The sequence below is a fragment of the Cladophialophora psammophila genome (genome assembly GCF_000585535.1).
Source record: "Cladophialophora psammophila CBS 110553 chromosome Unknown aczJe-supercont1.21, whole genome shotgun sequence".
NCBI lineage: Eukaryota > Fungi > Ascomycota > Eurotiomycetes > Chaetothyriales > Herpotrichiellaceae > Cladophialophora > Cladophialophora psammophila.
In genome coordinates this window covers 423,087-448,520 of record NW_006912942.1, presented here as the reverse complement: position 1 = coordinate 448,520, position 25,434 = coordinate 423,087, and the positions used below count along the sequence as shown (strand labels likewise).

Sequence of the window (25,434 nt, the reverse complement as noted above, 5' to 3'; positions counted from 1 at the left end):
AAAGGATCGAACCGCTACTGCGCCGACTGAAGCACAAATTGCAGTGTTAGACATGTGCTGGAGTGCGATCCCCAGGATTATCAAAAAATGGTTGGTCTGAAGCCCACGGGGAATGCTCGACAGGGTAAGGCGGACCACCAGTGGTGAATTTGTTCCGGAGTCTGGGATCTCGGCTCCATTCCGACTTCAATACTCGGTAAGGCTGAAGGAGGCAGCCAGGCATTTGATAGTAGGCCTCAGCCATATGAGTGATAAAGCCATCTATCACCGATTCACTTCTAGTCGCATGCCGGACAGCTGAAGACCCAGCGAGCCAGTTGCGCCAGATGGCAAAATCCGTCTAGGCGAAGAAGGCAAGTGGACCGAGCAGATTTACCAAACCCAGCAAACCTTGGCATATGGTGCAGTTCACTCGTGCACCAGATACTGAGTTACCCTCCGCTTGGAATTCGTGCGAGCTCGTGAACATGTAATGCCTTTAGGTTGTTGCCGTCGAGGCCTCGACATCTTTCTTCGCCCCAAGCAGGGACGCATATTCAAATGCCACCAAAAGAAACTCTTTGCCTCGGCCTCGATCTCAGAGCCATGGAAACACCATAGTATTGAGCTGCCAGTTGGAGTGAGTGGCCGTGTCAAGCTGGAGTATGTGAAGCCCGTCAACTAGGACACCTTTTGTTAACTATCACAGTGTCTTTTCGCCTGATAGACGTGCTGCGGAGGGCCATGGGCCACGAAATCTCCTCGTTCACCTCCCTCCCGGTCCTTCCATCGACGCAAATGAAACCCCGTCTATCGAGGTTCTCCCTCAGCTGCAACATAGCTTCCCACCGTCAACGTCGCTAGTATCGATAAATTACAGGCTAGGGTATGGCATAGACTCAGCAATTTTGCCAAAGGAGTCGACATGCTTCCCAGTCCCCATCCACGACGTCTCAACCGCATTCGACTATCTCACATCTCCAACTTCTCCATACAACGCAGACTACGAAGAAGCACCAAAGATATGTCTCTTGGGGAGCAATATAGGCGGTGCGCTTGCGACAATGCTGGCGCTGACGGAGCCGAACGCCATCCACGCTCTCGCGGTGGTTGAACCAATGATAGATTGGGCGGGATTGGACGATATTGTTGAACAGCTGCGCACTGCTGAGACGTCATCTCCTATATCACAGAAGAGGCAGAAGCAGAATGCCACAACCCGCCGTGGTGTAAAGAACCAGTCGGTCCGTGCTGCGGCGGCAGAGTTGATTAAGCTGCGTGCGAAGCTCTTCAAGACGCCATCCGCTTACTTCGACCCATTTGCGAGTCCGATGTTGTTCCTCCGCGCCCCGGGCAAAGACACACCTTCAGCAACGTCGGTAACAGACCAGTTGGTCCATGAGGCAGGTTTGGATCTGCTCAATGGTTACGGGGACGACGACTCGCAACAGTCCGGCTCTTCAACACTGACGGGACTATCTGCCTCCTCTCACAATGTAACCGAAACTTCAAGTGATGAAAATGACACCGGACCAGATTTGACGCCCAAGACACAACCCCGCCGCCGCAAAGTCCTCAGGCGCTGGCCCGCTGTCGGTCTTCCCGAATCCGTCACATTGCCTCATGTGAAGATCTTCGTGGCATCTCAAACGGGGCAAGATGCTCATCCGGTCAGCTCGGAGGCAGAAGATCTTGCCAGGGGTCATGCAGCGCTGATGCGAGCCCAAGGACTCGAAATGGCCGAGTTGATGCGGCGCGCTTGTTTTCTGGGTCGAGAGAAGAGCTTTGCGGAGGAGCATGTCCGAGTTCATGAACGACAGACCATAGATGAGCTTGAGCAACAGCCCGAGCACCAAATTCAGAAGTGCGCTGTACAACCGCAGGGAGAGAAGGCGCAGACGAAAGCAAAACTGCAAGATGCCATTGAATGGGTTGCGGGCATGTTTGCGAGAGAGTGAAGCAAGGGAGCCTTCGCTTCTCATTGTCCGTTGAGCTCAGGCCACTGCACAGTCAAGCAGGTCGAGTCTTCCAAAATAGCCAACACTGAACCAGATTTTGTCTGCGGTCCATCTATCCTATCCTTCCAATAATCTGTTCTTTTACTCCCCCATCGTATGTGACAATGAGACTCATCTATCCGAGGGTTGCCCTGGTTAATACATTGCGTGCCTGTTCACAACTCGCTGAACCGATTGATACACGGGGCCGTCTTGGCCCACAGAAAATTCCCTCTCAAGCAGCAGTGACAGCAATACTGCCCTCCCTTACCTGTTCCTCTCCGGCGGCTCTCCCGGCCTCTGCCACCCCGGCCTCCTCTGCCTTGGAAGCCCTACTCCTCTGCCTCTCGAGGTCGCTCTTCAAACTGTCCAAGAACCTCGCCGCCTCGGCCGAATACTTGCACCTCCTCCTGATCCTGGCGCCGTACTTGTAGAAGAAGATGGGGAACGGGAAACACGCGAGGGCGATGAATCCGGGCACCGCCGAGGCCCAATGCACGCCGAGATTGTTGTACATGTATGTCGTGAAGAGCGGGAAGACGGCACCGAACGTGGAGCGAAGGATGGAGTTTCCGGCGAGGACTGAGGCCGAGTAGATCACGTAGGTGTCGACGCTGCATTTTTGAAGACGAGGAGAGTCCTGGTTAGATCGAAAGCAGAGCAACAAAGCGGGAATGAAAAAAAAAAAAAAAAAAAAAAACCAGAGCAACAGAAACTTACAGATAATTCGAACAGCACATGAAGATGAGGATAAAGCCTGTGCCGAAAGGAACGCCCGCGAGAATGGGCACGATGAAATGTACGCTCGGGTCGGCGGTGGCAGCGAACCAGGCGAGACCGACAATGGCAATAACGCCGCCGATGATGACGGGAGGAAGACGAGCTTCTGCAGGCGCAAAGCCACCGTGTGCTGCGTGGATGCGAGAATAACGCCTGTTATCGATGACGATGAGGCCGACCCCGATGAGATTGCCCATCATGATTCCAAGAAAAGCGAGCCCTTCTTCCCCTGCGTTCCAGCCATAGCCTTGTTGGAAGACGATAGGGAATGCCGCGAAGCAGAGATAAAGCGTCCCATAGATCACCGACATATAGATCTGGGGGTTTCACGTCGTCAGCCTTTGAGAGTAACCACGTGGATTCCTGGGGACATACCGAGAGGAGCAGCACGATGGGCTCGCGGAATAGGAGTGCCCAAGGACGACTTAACGACCTCTTCACCACGTCTTTGAAAACCAGCGGTTGCTCGATGTCGATCCTGGTCATGTACGTCTTGCCCGTTACTTTCGACAGGAGCTGTGCTCTTCTTCGCAGTAAGACCGGAGCATACGTCTCGGGCACAAACGCCAGGCCCAAGAAGGTCAGGACTCCCGCGTACAGCGCCAGAAAGCCAAAGAGCCATCGCCATCCCGCAGCCGGGCTCAAGAAGCCTCCAACAGTAGGGCCTATGGTTGGGCCCAGGAAGGGCGCCGCCGAAAACACAGCCTGTGCCATGCCGCGCTGCCTAGCTTCGAACATGTCGGAGAGCTGGCCTGAAGGGATGACAAAGGCGGCGGAGCCAAATGTGCCACAGAGGAAGCGAAGAACAATCAGCGTCGTGATGTCCTGTGCAGTGGCACATACCGCGGTCCATATGATATAGAAAGCCAGCGCGACCAGCAGGATATCTCGCCTGGCGACGGCTTCTGAAAGCGGTGCCCATACCAGAGGACCTATCGCGAAACCCATAACCATCAAACTCAAGCCTAGAAGGAAGACCTCCCCGCTGCAATCAAAGTCTGGTATGATGAGCTCTGCAGCACCGGTGTATGCTGATGAGGCCAAGGACACACACAGAGTCATAAAGGCAAGAAGAAAGGTCATCGACCACTTGAACCAGATGTTATAGTTCATTGGGTTTTCAGGGTCGTTGTCCAACCATTGGACAATGTAAGGGTCGTCGGGGCGTCCACTGCCTCGATACCTGGCCTCCATGATTTTTGCAAAGTCTGTCACCCTTCGTCGCCACGGTCTCCTTCTGAGCGTATACTGGGACCAGTTGATCGGATCTTGCTCCGTTGGGGATGGAGAGGGCGCACGGCTGTCTTGTCCAGTGTTGTTTGGTCTGACAGTGGCAAGATTGGTCGACTTTTCATTCACGTCAACGGCTGCAGCCGGTGTGGGCTCAAGCCGGGAGCTCTCCGTGCTGGAATCCATGTTGCAGCGTAAGATCTCGGGCTGGAGGCTGCGAGGCGTGTGCTAGGCTGCTCACCGAGAAAACAAGAGAGGAAGTATTCCTTTCTTTATCCGAAATGCAACTGAATGACCATTACAAACAAATCTCCACAAACCTTGGAATCATCCGGTAAGTCGCATACTGTGCCGGCCACACGCCTTCGGCGCCGCAGGCAGAAATGCTTTGATGCCCCGAGCCTACCATATATTGTATAGAGTCTCGTTCTCAAGCGTGCAGGATAGGAAAGGAGGTTTGAACATAGTCGGTTAGCGCGTCGGCTAAAGAGACTCCATGCTCCTCTCTTGACCCGGATGTTCGGCATGGTCGGCAACGTTATTGCGCCCGGGCCCGAAGTCCCCTCGCGATCGACTCTTTTTCAAATGTGAGTATGGGTGCCTTGGGGAATTATCAAGAGAGGTCCACACCGGTCTTATATGGCTTCTTGTGCACCGGCTCCGGTGTTGAAATTGTCGAGCATTGTTGTTTCGCTCGCCCCTGCAACGAAACCCAATGGCCGAAGAAAGAAAGCATGCCGCCTGCAAGGAGTGTAGGGGGAAGAAACTGCGTTGTGTGCCCAGCGATGAGGGAGGTGATGCGTGTAACAGGTAAGCCTCGAAGTCGTAACTCCCAGACTCCCAGACTCCCCTGGTGGCCAGTTAGTGATGCTTGTGGGAGACAAGATGTGTGAGATTGGGAAAAGAATGCCAAGTTCCCGAAGTCAAGCAGAGGAAGCGGAAAGCTCGCCGTATGGTATTTGGGAAGCCACGACTTGGACGTCCGCTCGCTAATATGATGGTAGTACGTGGCCGAGTGGAACTGCTAGAGAGCAGCTACTCGGAGATTCTATCCTTGCTTCGAGACAGCAAGTCACTACCTGAGGCTAATGACACCTCCGCTATGTCCAATTCAACGCCGTCCAATACATGCTCGCAGCTATCACAGAGCACAGATCTGGTGTCGCCGCCAGGCTTCCATTCAAGCCAGCCCGAGGCCGCCAGCAACTATTTGCTCGAGATACCTCCGGAAGAGTGTCAGACCTTGATCAACGACTATCGACGCATGTCTTCCCACAATTTTCCCTATGTCATCATCTCGGAAGCCTGTCCAGTCGCTTCATTGATCGAGGAAAGGCCAATGCTTGCTCAAGCAGTCTTCATTACCACCACATGGCGGACACCAGCACGACAATCTGCATTAAAAGACAAGTTCCTCAAGGACCTAGGAGAAAGATATTTTAACAGGTCTGAGCGGTCCTTGGATCTCCTTCAAGCACTGATTGTATACTTTGGCTGGTAAGCACGAGCTCAACGTGTGAAGATTAAAAACTTACCTTCTCCAGGTGCCATTGGCATGCTCACCCTGTTGCGACCCAAGTCTACAGGCTAGCATCACTCGTTGTAGCCCTGGCTGTGGAACTCGGCATCGACCAGAAACCCATGAACGTCACACAGCACGATATGATTATCGGCTCCAATACTGTCCTCGCACAGACACACGAGGCCGTGTCGTCAAAGTTCTGGGGCTACGAGGCCCGAAGAGCGTATATCGGAGCTTACACCATCTCGACTTTGTAATAGATGAGCCCTTGCTACCTCATCTTGAAAGCTGCTAATCGGCGCTTAGTGGTTTATTTATGTTCAGAAAGCCTTGTATGTTGACTTACACTCAATATCTAGAAGACTGTGCTTCCTCCCTGGCCGCAGACCCGCAACATCCTTCGGATACCACACTCATTCATATGATTCGCACCTTGCGCATCGCCGAGGAGGTCACTTACACCTTCGATCACGGATCTAAAGAAAAAGTCGGTGAGCTCAGCGACGAGAAGATCCAAATTCTGGGCAGGGCGTTGTCAAGGCAGGTGGACGAATGGAAAGTGTCTCTTCCACCAGGGGTCTTCAACATTGGTAAGCGCTGCCGTTCTATTCAGGAATTACCCACTCATTAGATATCTGGGAATAAAGGTCGTATAAAACGCTCTTATTACAGCGTTCGAGCATACATGCGCGAGGTCGGGCTTTATGGCCTGCTCCAAGGCCAAGCGCCGTCCGTGGCGCGCGTGTCGATCATCTACGACTGCTTCAACTCCACCATGAAATACCTTTCGTCGGTCCTCGAGTGCCCCCTGGACGAGATGGCCGACTGGACAGCTCTGGACTGGCGCTCCCTGAATTTCATCATCATGCTGTCCACCAAATCATCCATCATTCTCGACTCGGCCTACGTTAGCACCGAAGCATCCCAACGGGCTGCCTGGCTGGGAAAATGTCTAGACACACTATGCCTAAGAGCCCAAGAACTTCACCGTCTCAAAACTGAGAGTTGCAGCTATTTTCAAAAGATCTCGACTGAATGGGCCAACATGAAGGTCTATCATCAGAACTGCCTCCAAAGAAGCCTTCCATCTTCGACCGCAGCGAATGGGGCCCAGATGTCAACGCAACTGGCTACCCAGGAACACCAACCATGCCATGTTCCCTATGTCGACAACGCCTTTGACCTGGACCCGTTCAATGAGCTGTTTTGGGCCGGATTCGCCGACTCTGAGCCGGGCCTGGGTGGTGTTTTCCCAATGTAATGTTTTGAAGATGCTACGAGACTTTGGAGGTAACGGCTCACTTGATCATTGATGATATAGGTAAAGCTGACGTGAACAAGCAGCTGGTGGCCTTCAAACCCTCACATTTTATACACTCTCGGAGTCCGTGTCTTCCACCACGGACCCTTATTTAACAACGATGCAGAGAATGACAAGCTCTCAATGTCGATTACAGCGCAGCAGCGGGGCTGCACATTTCACACGCCTTCGAGTCATCGTTTTGAGATCGTCTCACGCGACCGCTACCGAATAGGTTTGTCTTGTGACGGCTCGCTTGGTGACTAACACTACTATCGATATCGCAAAGAAACGGTTGAGGATTCTATCACAAAAACAGCATCATCATGGCTATGGAATCGAGCGCGACCTCCTTAAAAGGGATTTACACCGGGAATCTTGTCTTCTCTGATGTCTTTCTGTTCTACGCCAGTCAATATACAGGGATCGTCTTTCGCCCAATCTCCTCTGGAGTCCCCGATATCCTCGATGGACGGAAACCATGAGCACTGCTTGGAGCCCTTGCCACCTCTGATTGAACAAGGTCGCCCTGTATATTGCTGGGAGTACTCAACTCTACTCATTGGATGGACAAGCACGGAAACGATTATCGAGTCTGCATGCCTCCAGGATAAGTTCATCAACGGCAGAAGTGGGCTCAAGAAGTGCCTTCATGGGATATGGACATGGCAGTGCAACAGTCGAGCGTCCTCGGTATGGATGTTGCCCTGAGCGTGGTTTACCGGCGTAGAAGGTCAAGCCGGCTAGAAAGGCTTCGAGATTCGACGGGACGAAATGATGAAAATTCAATCAGATGATCGGATTGTTGGGACTGAAAGAGATTTGGCCACTAGAGAAACATGACCTGTCGATATTGAACCGAGGAAGCAACACACGAAGTACATGGCCATATAGCAGCTAACAGCGATGGAGAAAAGGGAAGGGGGACACTTGGTTTCACCAGCCATACTTGGTTAGGTCTGATGGTCTTGACTGCATAGTCGTCGTACACGACCCTGTAAGTCGAGATGCACAAAAGTAATTTCTTTCAGTCCATCTAACTTGTCGTTTCGAGAGCAAATTGGTCGCCACGGCCGTTCCAGTGAGCGAGAGAGCTTGCCGCTAGTTAGAAGCATCACTCACTGGCGGAGGTGGGCTCGGCCAACAAGAACTTTGCCGCATGCCGTTGGCGGACATCTGGGGACAGCAACGAGGTTGCTGCAAGCAGTAAGGTGGAGAGCGACTTCTCTCACTAAGGTATCGTCCCCGTATCCCGGCAAGATCAATTTGTAAGGGACTCCATAAAGCACAATGGGCGCGGCAGAGCAAATAGCTAATCAGCTCATACAGAAAATGCCGTGATTTGGAATCATGCGCGAGGGTCGTTTATATACTTCACCCGGTCACGGCATCCCCAGTGCGTCACTACCTCCTGAGTCCTTACATGAAATTCGAGGGATTGAGACCTGTCAGCCATCCAGAGGCAATGGAAAATACTGCAGTGTGGATTGACGGGCCGGCCCAACAACCACGAATTGGTCCTGCACCAGTACCAGAACCCGGAGAAGGCGAACTTCTTATCAGAGTAGGCTCCTGGTGCAGACTAGCAATAGTTGGTACTTCACTGATTGACTGAGAAAAGGTGAAAGCGATTCCCGCCCAGCCTGGTGAGTGGAAGCTACCGGCTGGGCTCATACCGATCCCGCTGAATTACCCTACAATCATTGGGGGTACGTTGAAACATCTGCCTGCCACCTTCCCCCAACCTTCAGTAACATTGCTGAATAAAAAAACCACGTCCAAGTGTCCCTGTCTGGTATCGTGGAAAAGGCGGGCGCTGGAGTCACAAGGTTCAAACCAGGAGATCGTGTCGCCACCAACACAACCGGCGTACTACGAAATGACCATCGCTTTGGTGCTTACCAGAGATACGCGCTTGCACCGCAAGGATTGACGTCGAAAGTATGGCTGCGGTCCCGGGAAGAAAACTCGTCGGGTTCTGACAGTGCAATAGATCGGAGAGACCGAATTCGAGGAAGCCGCCTCGATTGTCACCGGCTATGGCTGTGCAAGCGCTCTATGCCTGCATCTGGGTCTAGAAAAACCACCCACTAGGTCGGTCGCTGCTCGAAGGGATGAGACAGTCCTCATTTGGGGTGTTTCGTCCTCGTTTGGTGCAATATCAGTCCAGCTAGCTCTGCAGGCGGGATACACTGTCGTGGGAGTCGCATCGGCCAGGCACGCAGTCCTGACCAACGGCTTCGGCTTGTCATACTTCGTCGACAGATCTTCTCCCAACGTCGTGCAGGAACTCTCTGCTCTTGGCCCATTCAAAGCGGTGCTCGCCGCTGCGGACTCAGCGGAGGATCAAGTCAAAATTGGAGACGTTCTTGCGGCCCAGGGAGGAGGACGATTCCTAACCGCGACGGGGGTGCGGACTGGCGTGCGCTTACCAGAAGGTGTGACCGGCTCCTTCCATCAATTTGCCGACGACTATCTCGATCCCAAAAACGCCCAGTTCACCGAGTGGTTCTGGTGGGAGTATCTCGAGGCTGCGTTTGCGGATCGTCGTCTGAAGTCTCTCCCTTTGCAGGTGGAACTGGGATTGTCCAAAGTGCTGGTGGCCTGGAATCTGCTCCGCCAGGGCAAGGTCAGTGGGAAAAGGCTTATTATCGTGCCCACGAGAGAATAGCTCTGAACCTGCAATATCCCCAATATAAGCAATGCGAGAAACTGTCACACATACATATCGATGGTCCGTCAACGTGGCAGGTCCCAACTCGTCGATAGGCTTTGGCTTTGTTTGTAGGGCGGGGGTATGGAGGTAGTTGCTCTCCACACTTGTGGGGACCAACGCTTCTAGGCTTTCGAGTGACTTCTTTCGGAAGGGTTGGAAACATTAAACCAAGTAATCGAGACTCTAGGTGTTGGACTTTGTACTCTGTATGAGTGCGATATTGCGGAGGTGTAGCATGATGCCCTCCTGTCGGTCTCCACTTGCTTCGTCTCGGACCTCCAACTCGGCTCCGTCCGATTCAACCTGTGCGGTCAAACTAAGTTTGACCCTCCCAGTTGCACGGCAGCGACCGCTTAGATATATAAATGGCCTCGTCCGCTGCTGGGACCTTTGCTACTTTACCATGTGGGCGAGACCCGCAAACATTCTGCTTCGATTTGAGCTTTAGAGTATTGTTGGCGGACCTTCCTTCTCGCCATGGTTGCTGTCCATATTGTAACTGTCAATTCGGGAGACCAGCTGATGATAGCCTTTACAGGATTCAGCACCCAACATGCTTCGAATCCAGAGCTTCATGGCGAGATCCTCCTTTTTGCTTGAATACTAGCTGGTTAAGACTGATCCCTCCCGTTTCAGGTGGCTTCCCGCGGCGCTGCAGTGTGTTCGGGCACTTGCAGTATTTATCCGCGGTTCCTTTATTCTCTTCTCTCCGCGTCGTAAGGGGCATAGTGTCCCTGTGATTGCTGACTTGATCAACAATGGTGGCTAGTTTTAGTGAGACGGCAACATGAAGAAGCTCGAACAAGGCTGTAGCAGCTCCAAAACGACCACGCGGCTCACTCCTTCCGGGGGAGAGATGATATCCATGGATGGCTGCCCAGCTGAAACAAGAGCGATGCGAGACCGCCAGCGCTAATGTCTTTGACATGTTCACCGACAAAAAAGAGTTATACCGAGCAGTTCGCCGTAGTCGGGTAGACCAGTTTACAGATCAATGGCGCCCAGATCATTTCATCTTCAGGAACGGGGGCACTCTCAGCTCTTCTTCCTTGTCACGGTTGATATTTCGTCCGACCGTGCTGCGACAATCCGTTCTTTTCGCCAGTCTCGGGTACAACACCAGCAAATTTCTTCCCACGACCTGCGTCTTCCAAATGCTGGCAATCTTCGGAAGTATCGGCAACATAATCACGATCGACTGGGTGGGAAGGAGAATCTTGACAACAAGTGGCCTTATCGGTCTCTGCATCATCCTCTACCTCTTCATGGTGTTGGGGAGGTCCCTCGGAAGATTGGTGATAGTAGTGCAGAGGCACACGCGAAAGCTCTGCGGAGGTGGTTTCAGTGGAAGATAGAGAAGTTGTGATGGCGTAGTCGGAATCAAAATTACGTGCAAGAGAGAAATTTGTCTGTCCTGCAATTGCCTGAAATGATTTGGTAGAATTTGATGAGACTCCTACAAGTAGAGCTTCGCAGACGCGACGCGTCTGAGAAACGCGCCAAGGCTGAGCCATTCGCGAAATCACGTGCGTCCGGCAGAATAGGTACCAACTTGAGATTCTCGCCGCCGTCTTCTCGAACAACAAGGTTGAAATCCAGCCCTTCCACTCTTCTGACCAATGAAATTCTCCAAGAATCCCTTCCTGCGCTTCCCCAACGGGCACCACGCCTCCGCCAACCATCGAGCCTCATGGGAGATCTGGCTATTTGATGCACATGTGGCGTGAGATTCTAGTGTGGAGTGACCGGTGACGGACGGGCGAGAATTCGACCATCCCCCGGGTCGACCAGCCTGCTCCCATGGTCTGCTTGTCTCTTGCGGCCGTTAAACTAACCTTGCTACATGTATCCTTGGCCGCTTGCCAGACGTTTTGCAGCTCTTGCTTGCCCGCGGTGTTATGATGGGCTTTTTTGGGTGTCCTCACTCGGCCATGCTCGCGCAATTATCATGAGAGATCCTGATTCTCCATGCCTGGAAGTGCTTAATATGCCCACGTTTTCTGGCACACGTCCGTAAGTGGTGATTTGCTACGTCCGAACAAGATGTCGGATTGAATGCAGGAGGTATATATTCATGGCAAAGGTGGGTATCAGACTTCCCTCACCATCACACCTTTGGGACAATAACTGCTCATATCCTATTGCAATAATTTCCACAGTTGCTTAGCAGATCCCCACACGGGGCGTTCACATTATTTGCTCTCCAAATCTCCTTAAACCCTATCTTTGAATCGTCTCTGTGCGACCATTTCTCATCACATCTTCCTTTGAACAACAAGAAGAGGGTCATGTCTCAGAAATGGGATGCGATCGTCATTGGCTCGGGGATTGGTGGCATGGCGGCGGCTGCGCTTCTGGCAAAGGTTGGTAGAATGAGGGTATTGGTGCTCGAAAAACATTCTGAACGAGGAGGTTTAACGCACGTATTTCGTCGTGACGGGGCCAGTTGGGATGTCGGAGTCCACTATATTGGCGGCGTGCAGCCTGGTTCCCCGATCCGCGGGTTGTTTGACTTTATGTCAGGCAAGTCTCTTGACTGGAATCCTATGGATGATGACTTCGAACGATTCCTGTACCCAGGATTGAGCTTCGCTGAACCTTCAGACAAGGCTCGCTACGAGGAGCGGCTGATCCAACGCTTTCCCGAGGAAGCCGCTGCAATTCGCCGCTACTTTGTCGATGTCAACAAAGCCGCCGATTGGCATACGCGCGGAACCATGCAATCCATATTGCCCTGGCCGCTTAACTTTCTGCTGGAGCGGTGGCGCCGACTAAGTTCACACCATGCGTTGCAAACTACTGGCGATTATCTCAATCAGCATTTCAAATCGACAGAACTCAAGGCTTTGCTCGCCAGCCAATGGATGGATTACGGCTTGCCGCCGAGCGAAAGTGCCTTCGCACTGCATTCGCTTGTCGTTAGAAGCTATTTGCAAGGAGCTTGGTTTCCGAAAGGGGGAGCCAGCCGCATCGCGCGAACATTTGAGGTAGGAATCGAAGCAAACGGTGGCGCCGTGAAAGTGTGTCAAAATGTCACCGCGATCCTCACTGAAGGCACGCGCGTCGTGGGCGTGAAAGCCATTGACGGACGCGGAGCTGAGCCGACCGAGGTCATCTACCTCTCACCTATTGTCATTTCAGACGTTGGCGCAGGAGCGACGTATAATCAGCTGCTGCCCACAGACGGCGTGATTGGCAGACAGACCGCGACAATACGAAAGCAGTTGGGCCAGCTCGAGGGCGGGTTCTCTGCCGTCACTCTCTATCTTCGACTTAATGAGCCCATCTCAACTCTCGGCGTCAAGGGCGAGAACTACTGGATTAACACCACCTTCGATCATGACGACATCAATGCCCAGACGGAGGCGGTGCTAGCGGGCAAGCCTCAACATGTGTTCATGTCATTTCCCTCAGCCAAGTCTGGTGACGACCGTTTCCATACCGCCGAAATCCTCGCTCTGGTCAAGGCAGACGCTTTTTCGGCCTGGCGTGGGACAAGCCATGGCGCGCGAGGAAAGGAGTACATCGAACTCAAGAATCGGATCTCTCGGGGGCTTTTGGATCTCGCTGAGAGTGCCACGCCGGGGCTCAAGGGACTGCTGCACTACTCCGAGTTGTCGACGCCGCTTTCAGTGGAGGACTACACCTCGCATTCTGCTGGCGCCATCTACGGATTTAAGGGGACAACGCAGACCTACGCTTCGTCTGTGCTATCGAAGCCTTCACCAGTCGCCGGCCTGCAGATTAGTGGGACCGATGCATCGAGTCTTGGAGTGGCTGGGGCACTGTTCGGTGGTGTGCTGGCGGCGAGTCGAGTGCTTGGTCCCTTCGGCTTTCTACGCATCATGTGGGCGTCCCGTCATGTCACACCAGCGGTTGAACTCCCATTGACGGCGGCGATACGCTCGCCGGAGAAGGAACGCGCCATGCTCGTTAACAAAACCGCACTGACACCATTCATTTGGCAACTTGAATTTGAACTCGACGAGCTGGTTTCCTGTGCACCCGGTCAATACGTTCTGCTACGCGTTGCACCCTTCGAATGGCGGAACTATTCGATCGCCAACTCTAAGAGTAAAAGCTTGACGTTGCTTGTCAGTACTCGCACCGGTGGTGACGGGTCGGCCTTTGCCAATAGCGTCCAGTCGGGCGAGGAAACAGAGGTTGAGTTGCCATTCGGGGCTTTTCAACTGCGACGCAACTCCCATCGTCGGGTTTTCGTCGCCACGGGCACGGGCATCGCGCCATTTCTGCCAATGTTTGTAGCGCTGGCGGCTTCTGGCGAACTCGACTCGGCCGAGCTTCTCTTCGGCTGCTATCATCGGGAAGATGACATCACACGCCTCTTCAAGCCTCTGCCACGAACTACGGTTTGTGTTGACGATGATCCGTTGGCAGAGGGTGTGTTTCATGGACGTGTGACAGATATACTGGCCGAACTCAAATTCGATCCCGCCACGACCGACTTCTATCTCTGTGGCATCCCAGCCATGATGGATGCTTGCCGAACAATCCTCGCACACGCGGGGGCGACCCAGGTGCTGGCCGAGCCATTTTGAATGATCTAGGATACTTTCCACCGCCGTGGACTGCAGTCCATTGACGAATTCAACGTCGCGATGTTGAGATTGTTGTGCCAGTAAGAGCAAGGATGCGTGCTTTGGTTTCGGTGATTAAATGAGGAATTAATCGAGTAGTATTGTACCGGTAGCTTGATTCTTAATCCCTGATACAATTGACGAGCAGAGCGATTAAATTTGTGCCCGCTGATAATGAATCGGTCCATCATTATAATTCATGGGTGAGCATTGCCGCTTACCAGAAGGAGGGCGAAGAATGCAGTCCTACTCTGTACATGTCCACCAGTTCCTATTGCCTTTTCCTTTCAGGGTTTAACGAGGCCCACCGCCGCATGTAATCAATATCTATCTTTGAAACAAATGGAGGCCGAAGGATCAACAAAGTCAGAGTTGGATATAAACTTAGACATTACGCTATCACTATCTTATGTCTTGGTGGTCTTATGCGCCGAGTTAAAAAGTCCCGAGTATCAGCCCCCTGCCGCCCCCCTTTGATCTCACCAGCCACAACATCAACACCATCAACAACCACGACTACAACTACCTACAACAGCAGCATCCTCACTTAAGGCACCTACAAAACGCAAATACAATATCCATCTCCTCATTGCCTCCTCAAGATATAGACGCCAGAGGAGACCACGCGTGAAGCCTTGGCGCCGTTCAACTCCATCACAACAAAGCGTGCCCTCTACGAATAAGCCGGTCCTCATCTATCTGATCTGACACGCCTGGTCTCTAAGGCGTCTTAAGACCACCTCACCTTGTCCTTCATTGACAATCATTGAGAATCACAGACTTGATGTCCGCCGCTCCTCCAAAGCCTAACGTTGGCGCCAGCGGTGGCACAGCAGGCCCCAGCATGGGCGCTGCAACCGCCATCGTGCAAGGCGGCGTCAACAACCTGGCGAACCTGTCTGGCAGCTATCTCGATCGCTTCTTCCCGCCCCGGCAACGCCAACAGTGGAAGGCAGCGCTGATCAAGTTCGCCACCGAACGACCGTACCTTGCAAGTTTCCTGCTCAGTCAAACTGCCATCAGCGGCCTTCCGCTCCTTCTCTTCGGGCTCATGACCGTGACGGTCTTTACATTCGCCTTGCTGGCAGGCGTACTTGTGGTCCTGCTCGGAGTTCTATTGTTTGTGACCGTCGCGGCGGGGTTTGCCTTAATCATTCTCTTACCGACCCTGTTCTTCACCACAGGGGTAGGGGTGTTTGTCTGGCTTTGCGGCATCGGAATGTATTTTGTGTTTAAATGGGTCAATGAGAAGGACGCATCAGGAGCTACGGCGGCTCCCGGTATGGGGAGCGCAATGGTCAGACCTAGCGGCCCTGGCAATACCCAAGGCGTCAATGGGAATATCCAGGCCGGGCCGGCCAGACCGAGCGGTCCCAGCAATCCTCAGGGCGTCAATGGCAATCCGGCAGGTGGAACGCCGAGACCTAGCGGTCCTACCAATCCTCAGGGTGTTAATGGCAATCTAGCTGGTGGACCGCCGAGACCCAGCGGCCCTAGCAATCCTCAAGGCCTCCATGGACACCCAGGAGGCGGGATGACTAGACCTGCGGGTGCCGTCAACCCTCAGGCCGGCGGTCCAAGGCCAAACCCGAACCCAAATATGCTGCAGAAGCCCCCGGGCGCGGGACCGGGACCGGGACCACAGTCTCAGTCAAATGGCGTGCCCGCCAACAACGTTAACGGCGTCAACGGCGCCAGCAACCCTGCCAACCCTAACAACATGAATAATGCCCCTCCCCCTAATAACGCAAATAACACTCTCCAACCAAGCACCGCCAACGGCATGAACATGGCCCATTCTCCTCCCCAGAGAAAACCCGTCGCCAGCAGACCGCCCTCAGTGAGCCCAGGGCCGAGAGTACCGGTGCCGGGAGAGGGTGGCGCGTCGCAGGGAGCTCCTATTCCTACGCCTGCCCCTAGCCCGACCCCGACCCCTATGTCGGCTCCGACCCAGGTCTCAGCCCCGGTTCCTCTGCCTATTGCTGTGGCAAATGCAATGGCTGACCCAGCCGGAGAGCAGTGAAAAAGTGTGACCAGCTGAAGCGAAAATCACCACCCACATGGGGCGTGGGCAATCTTGGCACGAAAGAGCGAAAGGACGGAAACATTTGAAACCTATTACCTCACTAGCATCTGGTACCCACGTTCGGAGTTAACTACCTGCCTCTTATGCAGCCAGCCTGCGCCAGATAGATCACAATAGATGGAATAATATCTTGTATAGGCTTTCGATACAGCCACCCCCCATTGAGCAAGCAGGTCATCCGCTCAGCTTACGGCAGAAAGGTCACACTGAACGCACCACGATCCTGACTCCATTACTATCCGGCTGGTACAACGGGGTCACCCCATCACCAATGATCTCGATGTCCTTGTAGCTTGTATCGTATAACTCCAGAAATCCCTGGTCCTCCGGGAAGCGGACCTCTCGGCTCCCATACTCTCTAAACAAGCCTGCCACCGTGAGGTAGAGCTCCGCATACGCCAGGTTCATGCCGACGCAGGCTCGGGTTCCACGAGAGAATGGGACGAGATATCTTTCGAGAGTCGGATCGTCAATCCATCGTTGCGGACGGAACGCCATGGGATTTTCAAAATAGATCGGCGAGTGGTGGATGAGCAGGCCGGTCATGGAGAGAGGGATCCCCGGACGAAGGATGTATTCCTTGTCCCTGGCGGTCTTCTTCTTGTTGTCCCAGACCTTGGCCTTGTAGATGAGCGTCTCGTCTGGGGCGATGCGCTGCAACCGCGTGCTGATGCCGCTGCTTAAACGGAGACTCTCTTTGATGACGGCCGTGAGGTAAGGGAGTTGCTCCAACCTGGCAATGTCCGGGACAGCTGCTGGGTCCGGCATGGCCATTGCCAATTCATCTTTGAGAGCCTTCAGTTCGATGGGTTGTCGTAGGAGATGGTATGTGAGTTCCGAGAGCGCCGCGGCGGTCGTCAATGTACCGGCAATTACCACCACCTGCCCGTCCTGCCAAAGGCGGTCGGGAGACTTTTCCTTCTCGGGCAAATCACCTTGGAGAATCGCATGGAAGATGGTCGTTTGCGAGTTATATTTACTGTGGGTATCGCCGCGATGCGAGTAGATCTCGGAAACATGGCGGATAATGTCCTGTTTAGCTGTATCAACTTCCCTGTTCACAGTTGATCCCAAGACGTTGACGTCTCAATCCTGGAAGACCATACCTTGTTGAGTTTGATATAACTTGCCATGACCGGGTTCAAAGCAATCTGCACCGAGTCGGGAAGAAATTTCATCAGAGTCAACACCCATGGCATCTGCTTGACAAAATGACCCAATTTGGCCCCAGCCTCGCCAGCTTCCTTGAAACTCGGGTCGAAGTCGGGGGCCAGCAGTCGATTGTCACTGCGCCCAAATGCATACTCCATGACGACGTCTGTCCGGCCTCGTTAGGACGTTTTGACAATGAGCGGGACCAACCAACCGTTGGTGAGGGCCGCATAGGCCAACGACACCGTCATAGGCTCCCCGGACTCTTGGAACTCGCGAAACCGAGTCAGCAGATTGTTCAGTCGAGACTCGATGCGAGGTTGTAGGCTCCGCACTTTGGCCTTGGAGAAGTACGGGTTCAACGCTGCCCTGCGCATACGGTGGAGATTGTGGTCTGGAGTCCCAAACGCCGACTGAGGCAGCCCACTTTGGTTTGTGAAAAAGGTCCATTTGTTCCGTTTGTGTGTTGATCCCGCATACACTTGGTCATAGTAGTCGGCGTCCTGGATGTGGACTTCCTCCGGGTTGATGCGCACAATCGGGCCATATTGCTCGTGCATTGCCCGGATCTTCCAGATGTATTGACCGCTGAGAATGACATCGTAGTAGAATTCGTACCTATGTAGGTGGTGAGTCGGCTGAGGGACTGTGGCTAATGGAATCTGTGAACGTCGTCTTACCAGTACGTGAGTTTTGCCAATGTCGGTCCAGGAATTTCCGCTGCAGGGCAGAGATACAAACGCCAGCTCGCCAGGGCAAGAAGATAAGTCGTCGCTAATACGGGCCCAAACACGTACAACAATTCAGTAGGGAAGGCACTCGGGCTCTCAAGCCAGGCCATGGCTCCTGTTTGTGGTACGATTTATTAGGCAGCTTGCTACTCGTTACTTGGAATAACACCGATGAGCCATAGCCGTATATGTACGAAGACAGGTCTGCAGAGGGGATACGCTTCATGTAATGCAGCGCGGTGAGGAGGGGACTGTCAGGCACGTGGTTGAAGATAAAGATGCCGGGAACGACGAGGTCCCCTGTCCCGGAAGAGGGGCACCTAACGGCTGCCATCTGCAAGACAAATATTGTTCCCGGTCGGACTGGTGGACTTAACAAGTACTACCTGTTAGTACACCTGGAATGGTCCTCCACTACCAGTACAAGTAAGTACGTGGGACATAAAAGCCACCGAGTGTAACCCCACTACGGCAACTAGGCTTCATCTACCCGCCCGCCGCGAGCTCCGCCTGGCGTCTACTTAAATAATTGGTCTTCACCTACTTGCACTTGCAGTACGTGGTCGCGCCGGCGGCTACGGATGTAGGTGTCCGTTCTCCCCGGGTCAACAAGGTAGACACGCGGGACCACCCACTTGACCTAAGTAGACTCCCTCCGTGCTAGTTAAGCCCTCGCGAACAGCACCAACATCTGCAAATTGACATTTCTTCCATCTGTGCTATCCATTTTGGAGGTTGCTTGTGATGTTCTCGACTTGCACCCACGCTCAGGGTCTAGAAAAATTGCCTCCATGGAGGAAGCCGCGCACATTGATGCCCAGGCAAGTGGGCGAGCAGCAAGGCGGTCAGTGCGAGTGCTAAAGATTCGGGCAGATAGCCGAAGATAGCGCAGATGATGGCGATTCAGGATATGGGGGAAGGTATGTCCGCGCACTTGGAATGTGTAAATGTGTACAGGAGCTGATGGAGATCCAGCGACGCAGCCTCCATAACAACATCACTCCATTCGTCTATGTTGAATTATGTGGAAGTTTACGCCCATTCCGGACTAATTTTTTTTTATCTACTAATTATGATGCAGATACGAGGCAAGTCCTCCGCAATGCTCGGCCATGGCTTCATGGTCCATTGACGACATGGAATAGAATGGCAGAAGATATCAGCAAATGGCTGGCAGTTCCTACATCTTTGTGCGATCGCTCAGTAAGCAAACGTAGACTATGCTAACCTGTTTCAGCCCAACGATATGCGAGAACAAGATCGACTGGATATGCTCCACCATATTTATCGCCTCGTGCAAGATGGCCGGCTACACGTCGCCCCAATTGGGAACCCACAGCGGGTGCTGGATATCGGTACTGGGACGGGACTCTGGGCGCTAGAGTGCGCGGAGTAGGGTTCTCTACCTCATTGGCGCTCAGCAGCGTATACTGACGGGTTTCAGTGAGTTTCCCGCGGCAATAGTTCTCGGTACGCGCTTTGCCGTAAACACGAGCAAAACTCCTTACTGATTACTTCAGGGGTTGATATTAGTCCTATTCAGCCGCAAATGTAATCTTGTCACATCACATACATTTGGGTAAACCAAGTCTGACTGAAATCGAACAGGACTGCTCCGAATTGTTCCTTCATGATCGATGACCTGGAGCAAGAATGGGTCTACCCACCCAGTCGCAAGTTCGACTACATCCACCAGCGCAGCATGTCTGGCAGCATCGGAGACTGGTCGACGATGTACAAGCAAGCATTAGCATCTCTCGATCCCGGCGGCTGGCTCGAGATACAGGAATTCGAAGTATGGTTCTACTCCCAGTCGCCTGAGGGCTTATCGGAAGACTCGGCCATCGCCAAATGGCAGAAATTGATCGACGAGGGCAGTCTCGCGCTCGGCCGACGCCTAAATTATGCATCTCGGTTCAAGGCCCACCTCGAAGAAGCTGGATTTGTCGACATACAGACCCAAGTAATCAAGGTGAGTGCGATTACCGCCCTGTTTCTTTATCAATCCACAACGAGCCTTTCTTTTCTCCGGTGGCAGAAACATAGTTCACGTTCTGACTGAGATCATGGAGCCCAGACTCCGATAGGCGCATGGCCGAAAGATCAGAAACTTCGTCGGATAGGAGTATTCCTCCAAGCACAGATGAATGAGGCTGTCGAAGCCGTCACACTAGGATATCTAACTCGGGCGCTTGGCTGGTCAGAAGCGGAGGTTCAGATCCTGCTCACAAACGTAAGGAACGAGTTTAATGACAAACGTAAGCATCTTTATACATTCTGCTGGTTTATCTGGGGTCGGAAACGGATGAATTCTGGCAATATCAGCTAACACCTCAGCATCTTGGAAATTTCCGAGGCGCATGTGAAGACCTTTTGCGGGGAGGCAAGACTGTTTCACTATTGGGAGAAGCAGGGACCTTGACCTCGCCCTCAAAATGGAACCCGCCCAACGGAAGTGGAATCAATTTGGGAGGATTTGGAATGTCCGTTATAACAAATCGACACCCAGTTTGGTGAAGTTCCTTGTGTGGTGAAGCAAGCGAGAGATACTCAAACTTTTATCGCTTCCGCTCCATCAGGGATGGCTGTAAGGGGCCACCCAAGCATGCTTCTGTGATGTCGAAACTATTGTCTCCTCAAAATTTCAAGTTTCTATGCAGATGCAAGGGATTCCAGTGCCCGGGCTACTTTATGTGCGCCATGTCAAGGGTTCGATACGTAGGTGGTGCACCTTGCTGTCGTGACTAGTATAATACAGAGCAAAGGGCTGCATCGTCATTTCTTCAAATGTCGTGAGTTAATCATCTGCAATAATCCTCGCCGTTTCCCAATGCCCTGGCACACGTTGAACCCTTCAGGGTCCAGCCAGAAGAGGATGGAACTCTTTTGGTTCTACAGGAGCAAAATCACCAAGGATATAAAGGAAGATGTCTACCGTAGAGGGTTAGGGCTAGACCGATAGCATATACCACAGCGACTATTTACCAATATTACGACAAGGTATACATTTCTAACACCCACCATTTTGAAATTACCTAGGCTAACAAATAGATCAGTCGTGACAGCCAATCAACGCCAGCTCTCAGGAGATATTGCTGTGTCTACCTCATACATCTCCGCGCAAGCTGCTTTGACCACCGCGTTAGGACCAGGTGCGACAGAACGACAGTTATCGAGTACAGATCCGCCTTTTTTGAGAAGTATCTCACCACTTTCTCTGCCCAAGCAATTCCATTGGCTTAAGACAGAGCCCAGGATGAGGGAGTGGGACCGCACTAACCAGCTGGATCTGCTGCTTTAATACGAGGTATATCAAGTCCGATGAATCGACTCCCCGATTCCGAGCGTTCGGTCTGACCCAATGTGGGCTTATCCATCCAGAGGCCCGCATTAAATCAGATGGCTATTTGACTGGCTAGTGACATGAACGGAGATGTGTAACACTGAGACCTGTCCAGATGGTTGATAGCATCGATCTATCCTTCGAGATGTCTGTCTATCTGCCGTAGCGGCGACTCATTTCCTGTTGATATAGACATTTGGCATATTGAAAAAAGCCATTCCTAAACAGTCGTGTTGGCTCTCTTTCTCTGGACCCATGAGAGTGATTCTGAATGCCTTGATTGAGGAAGAGGGAGACTCGGAATCTTTGTTGGCGTTGAAGAACCTAGCGATCGAGAAACTGTGGAAGCGAACAGGTAGGTTGCACCACCAAGGGATGATCAAAAACGAGGTCTAAACGAAAGGTGTGTATACAACAAGGTTGGTTTTCAATGCACATACGAAGTTCCAGAACTTGAAGGCCAGTCTCTCTTCAGCTACGTGTTGAGCATCGTCAACTTCGGTAACAATGAGTATTTTGTTCCAACATCTATCTACCTTTTTAGGCTTTCGTGCAAAATCCACTTGGCCGAGTACTGTACGGTCCATCGTAGCTGGATGCGAAAACGCGCTATGCTGGTGACCACAGAAATTGGTTTAGATAGGATAAGACAGGCCCAATTCTTCCGCAATAATAGAGGCGGCCTTGTGGCCGACCGTAAGTGCGGTCGCATACGTGTTGGCGGAGACGTTGGACGGGCAAATTGATAGATCTGTGCAGGTTTTCATTAGTTTCCAACTAGTCCAACCAGAAGAGAACACTCACCAACAACCTTCAGTCCCTGGACTCCAAAGACGTTCAGTCCCGGGTCCACCACCCCACCTTGCTCCTTTGTCTTCATCGCACATGTTCCCATACTGTGCCATGCGGTGCTGACATTCTGCCGAATAAATAGCTCAATCGCCTGGTCATCTTTCTCGGAATATTCGATTGGCTGATAGCGCCCGGTCTTCCGGTCTTGGTCGTCGACAAATTTGAATCCTGCCTTCGACTCCTTAGAGAAGACGGGATGTCCAACTTCTAGGGCACCGCGATAATGCGTCATGAGCCGTGCAATCTCTCTCTGCTTCTTGTATCCCCACAGGAGCTTCTGGATATCAGCTGGATGGTTCAGGAACCCACAATCAAAGTCAGGCGGATCTGAAACCGTGGGGCCCGTAATATGTATTGACCCACGGGAGTAAGGGTACGGCGTGTAAGGTCCTAGACTGAAATGTTGACCAGGGGGGATACCAGTGTGATCTCCAACGAACGCTGCCAGGGAAGACATTAGCATCAGGGGCCGTGTCGGGCGAGGTCGGTAATCACGTTCCCAAAGTTCCCTGAGTTCGGGTCCCAGAAGCTCTTCATCACCGGCAGAGGGTCGGATTTTACCAACACAATCGAGCCCGTTCCAGCCCAGCAGGTAGCGAGTGGGCTGAGCCTTCTTTTGCTCGAGTGCCGATTCAAGAGTGAAACGGCCGCTGATAATTCCGTCGATTGTTTCTGAGGGACCAGCAGCAGATCTGTATGGGTAGAATATCACATGGTGATCTTGATAGTTCTGACCAACGCCGGGCAGATTGGAGACAACGTTAATGCCGAGTTTTGAAAGCCGATGGGCATCGCCAACCCCAGAACGTTGTAAAATCTGCGGAGTGCCGAACGTCCCACTAGCGAGGACGACGAGTTTTGTAGCGTTAATGACAGACGGCTTTGCGTGAGAATCAGGTCCAACCGGAACGTACTCAACACCTGTGGCCCTTTTCTGCTCGTTGAACAAGACCCGCACAACTTTAATATTGGTAAACACCTGGAGTCCGGTTTTGTACGCGTCTAAGAGCGGGTAGAGAAGTCGATGAGGCACGTCCTGTCTCCGGCCGGTCTTCTGATCTACCCACATGTTCCACCGCTTGCCTGAAGTCAACGCGCCGGTCAACCAGAATATAGGAGAATATCCACTCACCCCGACAGCATGTGAAGTCTTCAAGTTTTGTACATCCGGTACTTGTGGAATACCAATCTGTCTGCAGGCTTCGAAATAGTCTTCCTGGAAAGTGGTTTGAGCATTTGTTCCGGGAGATATGCTGAATTCGCCACCATATCCGTGCAAACTTTTATCGATCCCAGGATCGTGATCCTGGAAATTCTCATACTGACCAGCGAAAGAGAGCTAGATTAGCATTCTCGTCGTAGTTGTCATCCTGATCGAGGCAGACGTACGACCTTAAGAAAGGGAACCATATCTTCTCCCCTCCAACCTTCCGTTTTCCAGTCGTCAAAATCAATCATCTGAGGCCGTGAATAAACCATGAAATTGATCGAACTTCCGCCTCCAAGGCAGCCGCCTGTAGGAATGACCAACTCCCTTCCTGCGAGTGATTCACTGCTTTTAGACGTGTAGAATGTCGCAGTTTTGGAGCCTGGCAAAATGTTTGAGAGATAGAGGGCGGGATGCACAATTGACGGGTCATCACGGACGCCGATACCGGATTCAAGAACCGTGATGGAGAGATGAGGGTTAGCTTTCGCGAGTCGAGTGGCAACCACGAGGCCAGTGGTACCCCCTGACGGGCTTCGAGGTCAGTTTGAATGTCGAGTGCTATGAGAGTCAACGAGGAGAGATCATGAAAACGTACCTCCGGCGATGAGGATGTCCGTATTGACTGGAACAAATCCGTCCATAGTACCGAAACAGTTATTTCAATTTTAACAAGGCTTTCGTCGAGGCAGAAAAGAAGGCGAAACAGATGGACACTGAGCAGTTCTCCCTCTTTTATGCTTCAACTACGCGGGAAATGTTTGGGAATTTCAGAGAATCTGACAGGGGCCAAAGTTAGGTCTAGTCAGCTTTCTCAATTGCCGCATCAGAGGAACTCCAGGGCTGCCCATAAGTCCCACAAGAATTTCGACTCTCACGAGATCGGGGCGAGAAGAAGATATTGAGGAAAACCTTGAGGAGCCGTTACCATGGAAAATCTGTCTCAGCTTTCAATCGGGGCCAAAGATACCACCCTGAGAGCATAGCAGAATTTATTGATCTCATGCCCAAAAATTATTGGCATACATCTTCCTGCTTCCAGATCTTGAAAGAGTTTATTCTTGAAGATCCTCCATGCTGGAAGCCCTCTCTCAGGTAGCGGGGAGGAGGAGGAGCGTAAGTGATGTTCAATACAAACTATTCCCTTTCGGCCTCCCTGCCAAAATAAACTCTGTTAAATGGGTGCAAAATGATTCTAAATGGAATGGAAAGCAAATCCCACTCATTATGCCGTTGGCGGAGAGGTAGTCGGAGCAGAGAAGAGACAAAACTCAGCGCAGAGTGCCTGAGACAGCTTAGCTGATGTGAGGCAGATTACGAGATCAAACGTCGCAGCCCACGTCGGCGTCTTCTGTCTTTTGGTGTCCTCCACTGAGGTACAACACAGAGATGAGGATCAGGAAAGAGAAGCTGCATCGGAGCAGTAATAATTACCGTTATGGGGATTACTTTTAGACCGAACATTTCCTCATAGGCTCTAGGAGCTGGCTTACGTTCTTTTGGGAAAACAATGCTATATCCAAAACGGCTAGAGTATTTGAGATCATACATATATTGCGTTGGCAGATGACAACCAATTCCGCCCACCCCGGATTTTGTTTCTCCGTGGGGAGAAACGCGCTATGTAGTGTAATGAGACTTAGAGCGACCTTGCACACCAGGCCGTTCGAGTCAATGCCACTGCTCGCGGGAAAAGGCACAGAATAGGTACTTGATAGCGAGGTCACCACTTCTCCCTTTGTCCAGATTTGTATTGTAACAGAGCACTTCAGGGTTTGGCGTGCACGTGCAACAACGCACAGAGGCCTGTCCAGCAGATCGGGAATCGAGAACGCGTTTCTGGTTGATACTGACAACAACACCACCAACACCACCCAGAGAGGCAGCGGCTAGGGCTACGAACACCTAGCACAGCGGCAGCATCGAGGAACAGGACAGGAC

The 25,434-nt window shown here is 52.4% G+C and overlaps 10 protein-coding genes across 10 annotated transcripts; 7 read left to right on the top strand and 3 right to left on the bottom strand.

Annotated features, from left to right (window-relative positions):
* Positions 1–472: 472 nt before the first annotated feature.
* On the top strand, positions 473–1,937 carry A1O5_10805 (uncharacterized protein; the record flags this gene model as incomplete). Its single annotated transcript, XM_007751379.1, has 2 exons — positions 473–642; positions 689–1,937. 2 exons carry the CDS (start codon positions 473–475, stop codon positions 1,935–1,937), a joined length of 1,419 nt encoding a protein of 472 aa, XP_007749569.1.
* Positions 1,938–2,211: 274 nt separating this feature from the next.
* Positions 2,212–4,172, bottom strand: A1O5_10804 (uncharacterized protein; the record flags this gene model as incomplete). Its single annotated transcript, XM_007751378.1, has 3 exons — positions 2,212–2,590; positions 2,697–3,073; positions 3,132–4,172. The coding sequence occupies 3 exons, from the start codon at positions 4,170–4,172 to the stop codon at positions 2,212–2,214; spliced, it is 1,797 nt and encodes a 598-aa protein (XP_007749568.1).
* A 916-nt stretch (positions 4,173–5,088) lies between these two features.
* A1O5_10803 (uncharacterized protein) lies at positions 5,089–5,765 on the top strand (the record flags this gene model as incomplete). The annotated part of the gene is made up of 2 exons (XM_007751377.1): positions 5,089–5,483; positions 5,573–5,765. 2 exons carry the CDS (start codon positions 5,089–5,091, stop codon positions 5,763–5,765), a joined length of 588 nt encoding a protein of 195 aa, XP_007749567.1.
* A 164-nt stretch (positions 5,766–5,929) lies between these two features.
* A1O5_10802 (uncharacterized protein) lies at positions 5,930–6,769 on the top strand (the record flags this gene model as incomplete). Its single annotated transcript, XM_007751376.1, has 2 exons — positions 5,930–6,098; positions 6,156–6,769. 2 exons carry the CDS (start codon positions 5,930–5,932, stop codon positions 6,767–6,769), a joined length of 783 nt encoding a protein of 260 aa, XP_007749566.1.
* A 1,504-nt stretch (positions 6,770–8,273) lies between these two features.
* Positions 8,274–9,479, top strand: A1O5_10801 (uncharacterized protein; the record flags this gene model as incomplete). The annotated part of the gene is made up of 4 exons (XM_007751375.1): positions 8,274–8,372; positions 8,430–8,517; positions 8,592–8,749; positions 8,802–9,479. The coding sequence occupies 4 exons, from the start codon at positions 8,274–8,276 to the stop codon at positions 9,477–9,479; spliced, it is 1,023 nt and encodes a 340-aa protein (XP_007749565.1).
* A 2,333-nt stretch (positions 9,480–11,812) lies between these two features.
* On the top strand, positions 11,813–14,083 carry A1O5_10800 (uncharacterized protein; the record flags this gene model as incomplete). Its single annotated transcript, XM_007751374.1, has 1 exon — positions 11,813–14,083. One exon carries the CDS (start codon positions 11,813–11,815, stop codon positions 14,081–14,083), a length of 2,271 nt encoding a protein of 756 aa, XP_007749564.1.
* Positions 14,084–14,906: 823 nt separating this feature from the next.
* A1O5_10799 (uncharacterized protein) lies at positions 14,907–16,145 on the top strand (the record flags this gene model as incomplete). The annotated part of the gene is made up of 1 exon (XM_007751373.1): positions 14,907–16,145. The coding sequence occupies one exon, from the start codon at positions 14,907–14,909 to the stop codon at positions 16,143–16,145; it is 1,239 nt and encodes a 412-aa protein (XP_007749563.1).
* A 264-nt stretch (positions 16,146–16,409) lies between these two features.
* Positions 16,410–18,201, bottom strand: A1O5_10798 (uncharacterized protein; the record flags this gene model as incomplete). Its single annotated transcript, XM_007751372.1, has 4 exons — positions 16,410–17,240; positions 17,315–17,526; positions 17,575–17,978; positions 18,041–18,201. 4 exons carry the CDS (start codon positions 18,199–18,201, stop codon positions 16,410–16,412), a joined length of 1,608 nt encoding a protein of 535 aa, XP_007749562.1.
* A 1,136-nt stretch (positions 18,202–19,337) lies between these two features.
* Positions 19,338–20,420, top strand: A1O5_10797 (uncharacterized protein; the record flags this gene model as incomplete). Its single annotated transcript, XM_007751371.1, has 5 exons — positions 19,338–19,483; positions 19,536–19,561; positions 19,612–19,642; positions 19,700–20,063; positions 20,169–20,420. The coding sequence occupies 5 exons, from the start codon at positions 19,338–19,340 to the stop codon at positions 20,418–20,420; spliced, it is 819 nt and encodes a 272-aa protein (XP_007749561.1).
* Positions 20,421–22,069: 1,649 nt separating this feature from the next.
* On the bottom strand, positions 22,070–24,137 carry A1O5_10796 (uncharacterized protein; the record flags this gene model as incomplete). Its single annotated transcript, XM_007751370.1, has 5 exons — positions 22,070–22,185; positions 22,239–23,364; positions 23,419–23,607; positions 23,676–24,019; positions 24,092–24,137. 5 exons carry the CDS (start codon positions 24,135–24,137, stop codon positions 22,070–22,072), a joined length of 1,821 nt encoding a protein of 606 aa, XP_007749560.1.
* Between the last annotated feature and the right edge of the window lie 1,297 nt (positions 24,138–25,434).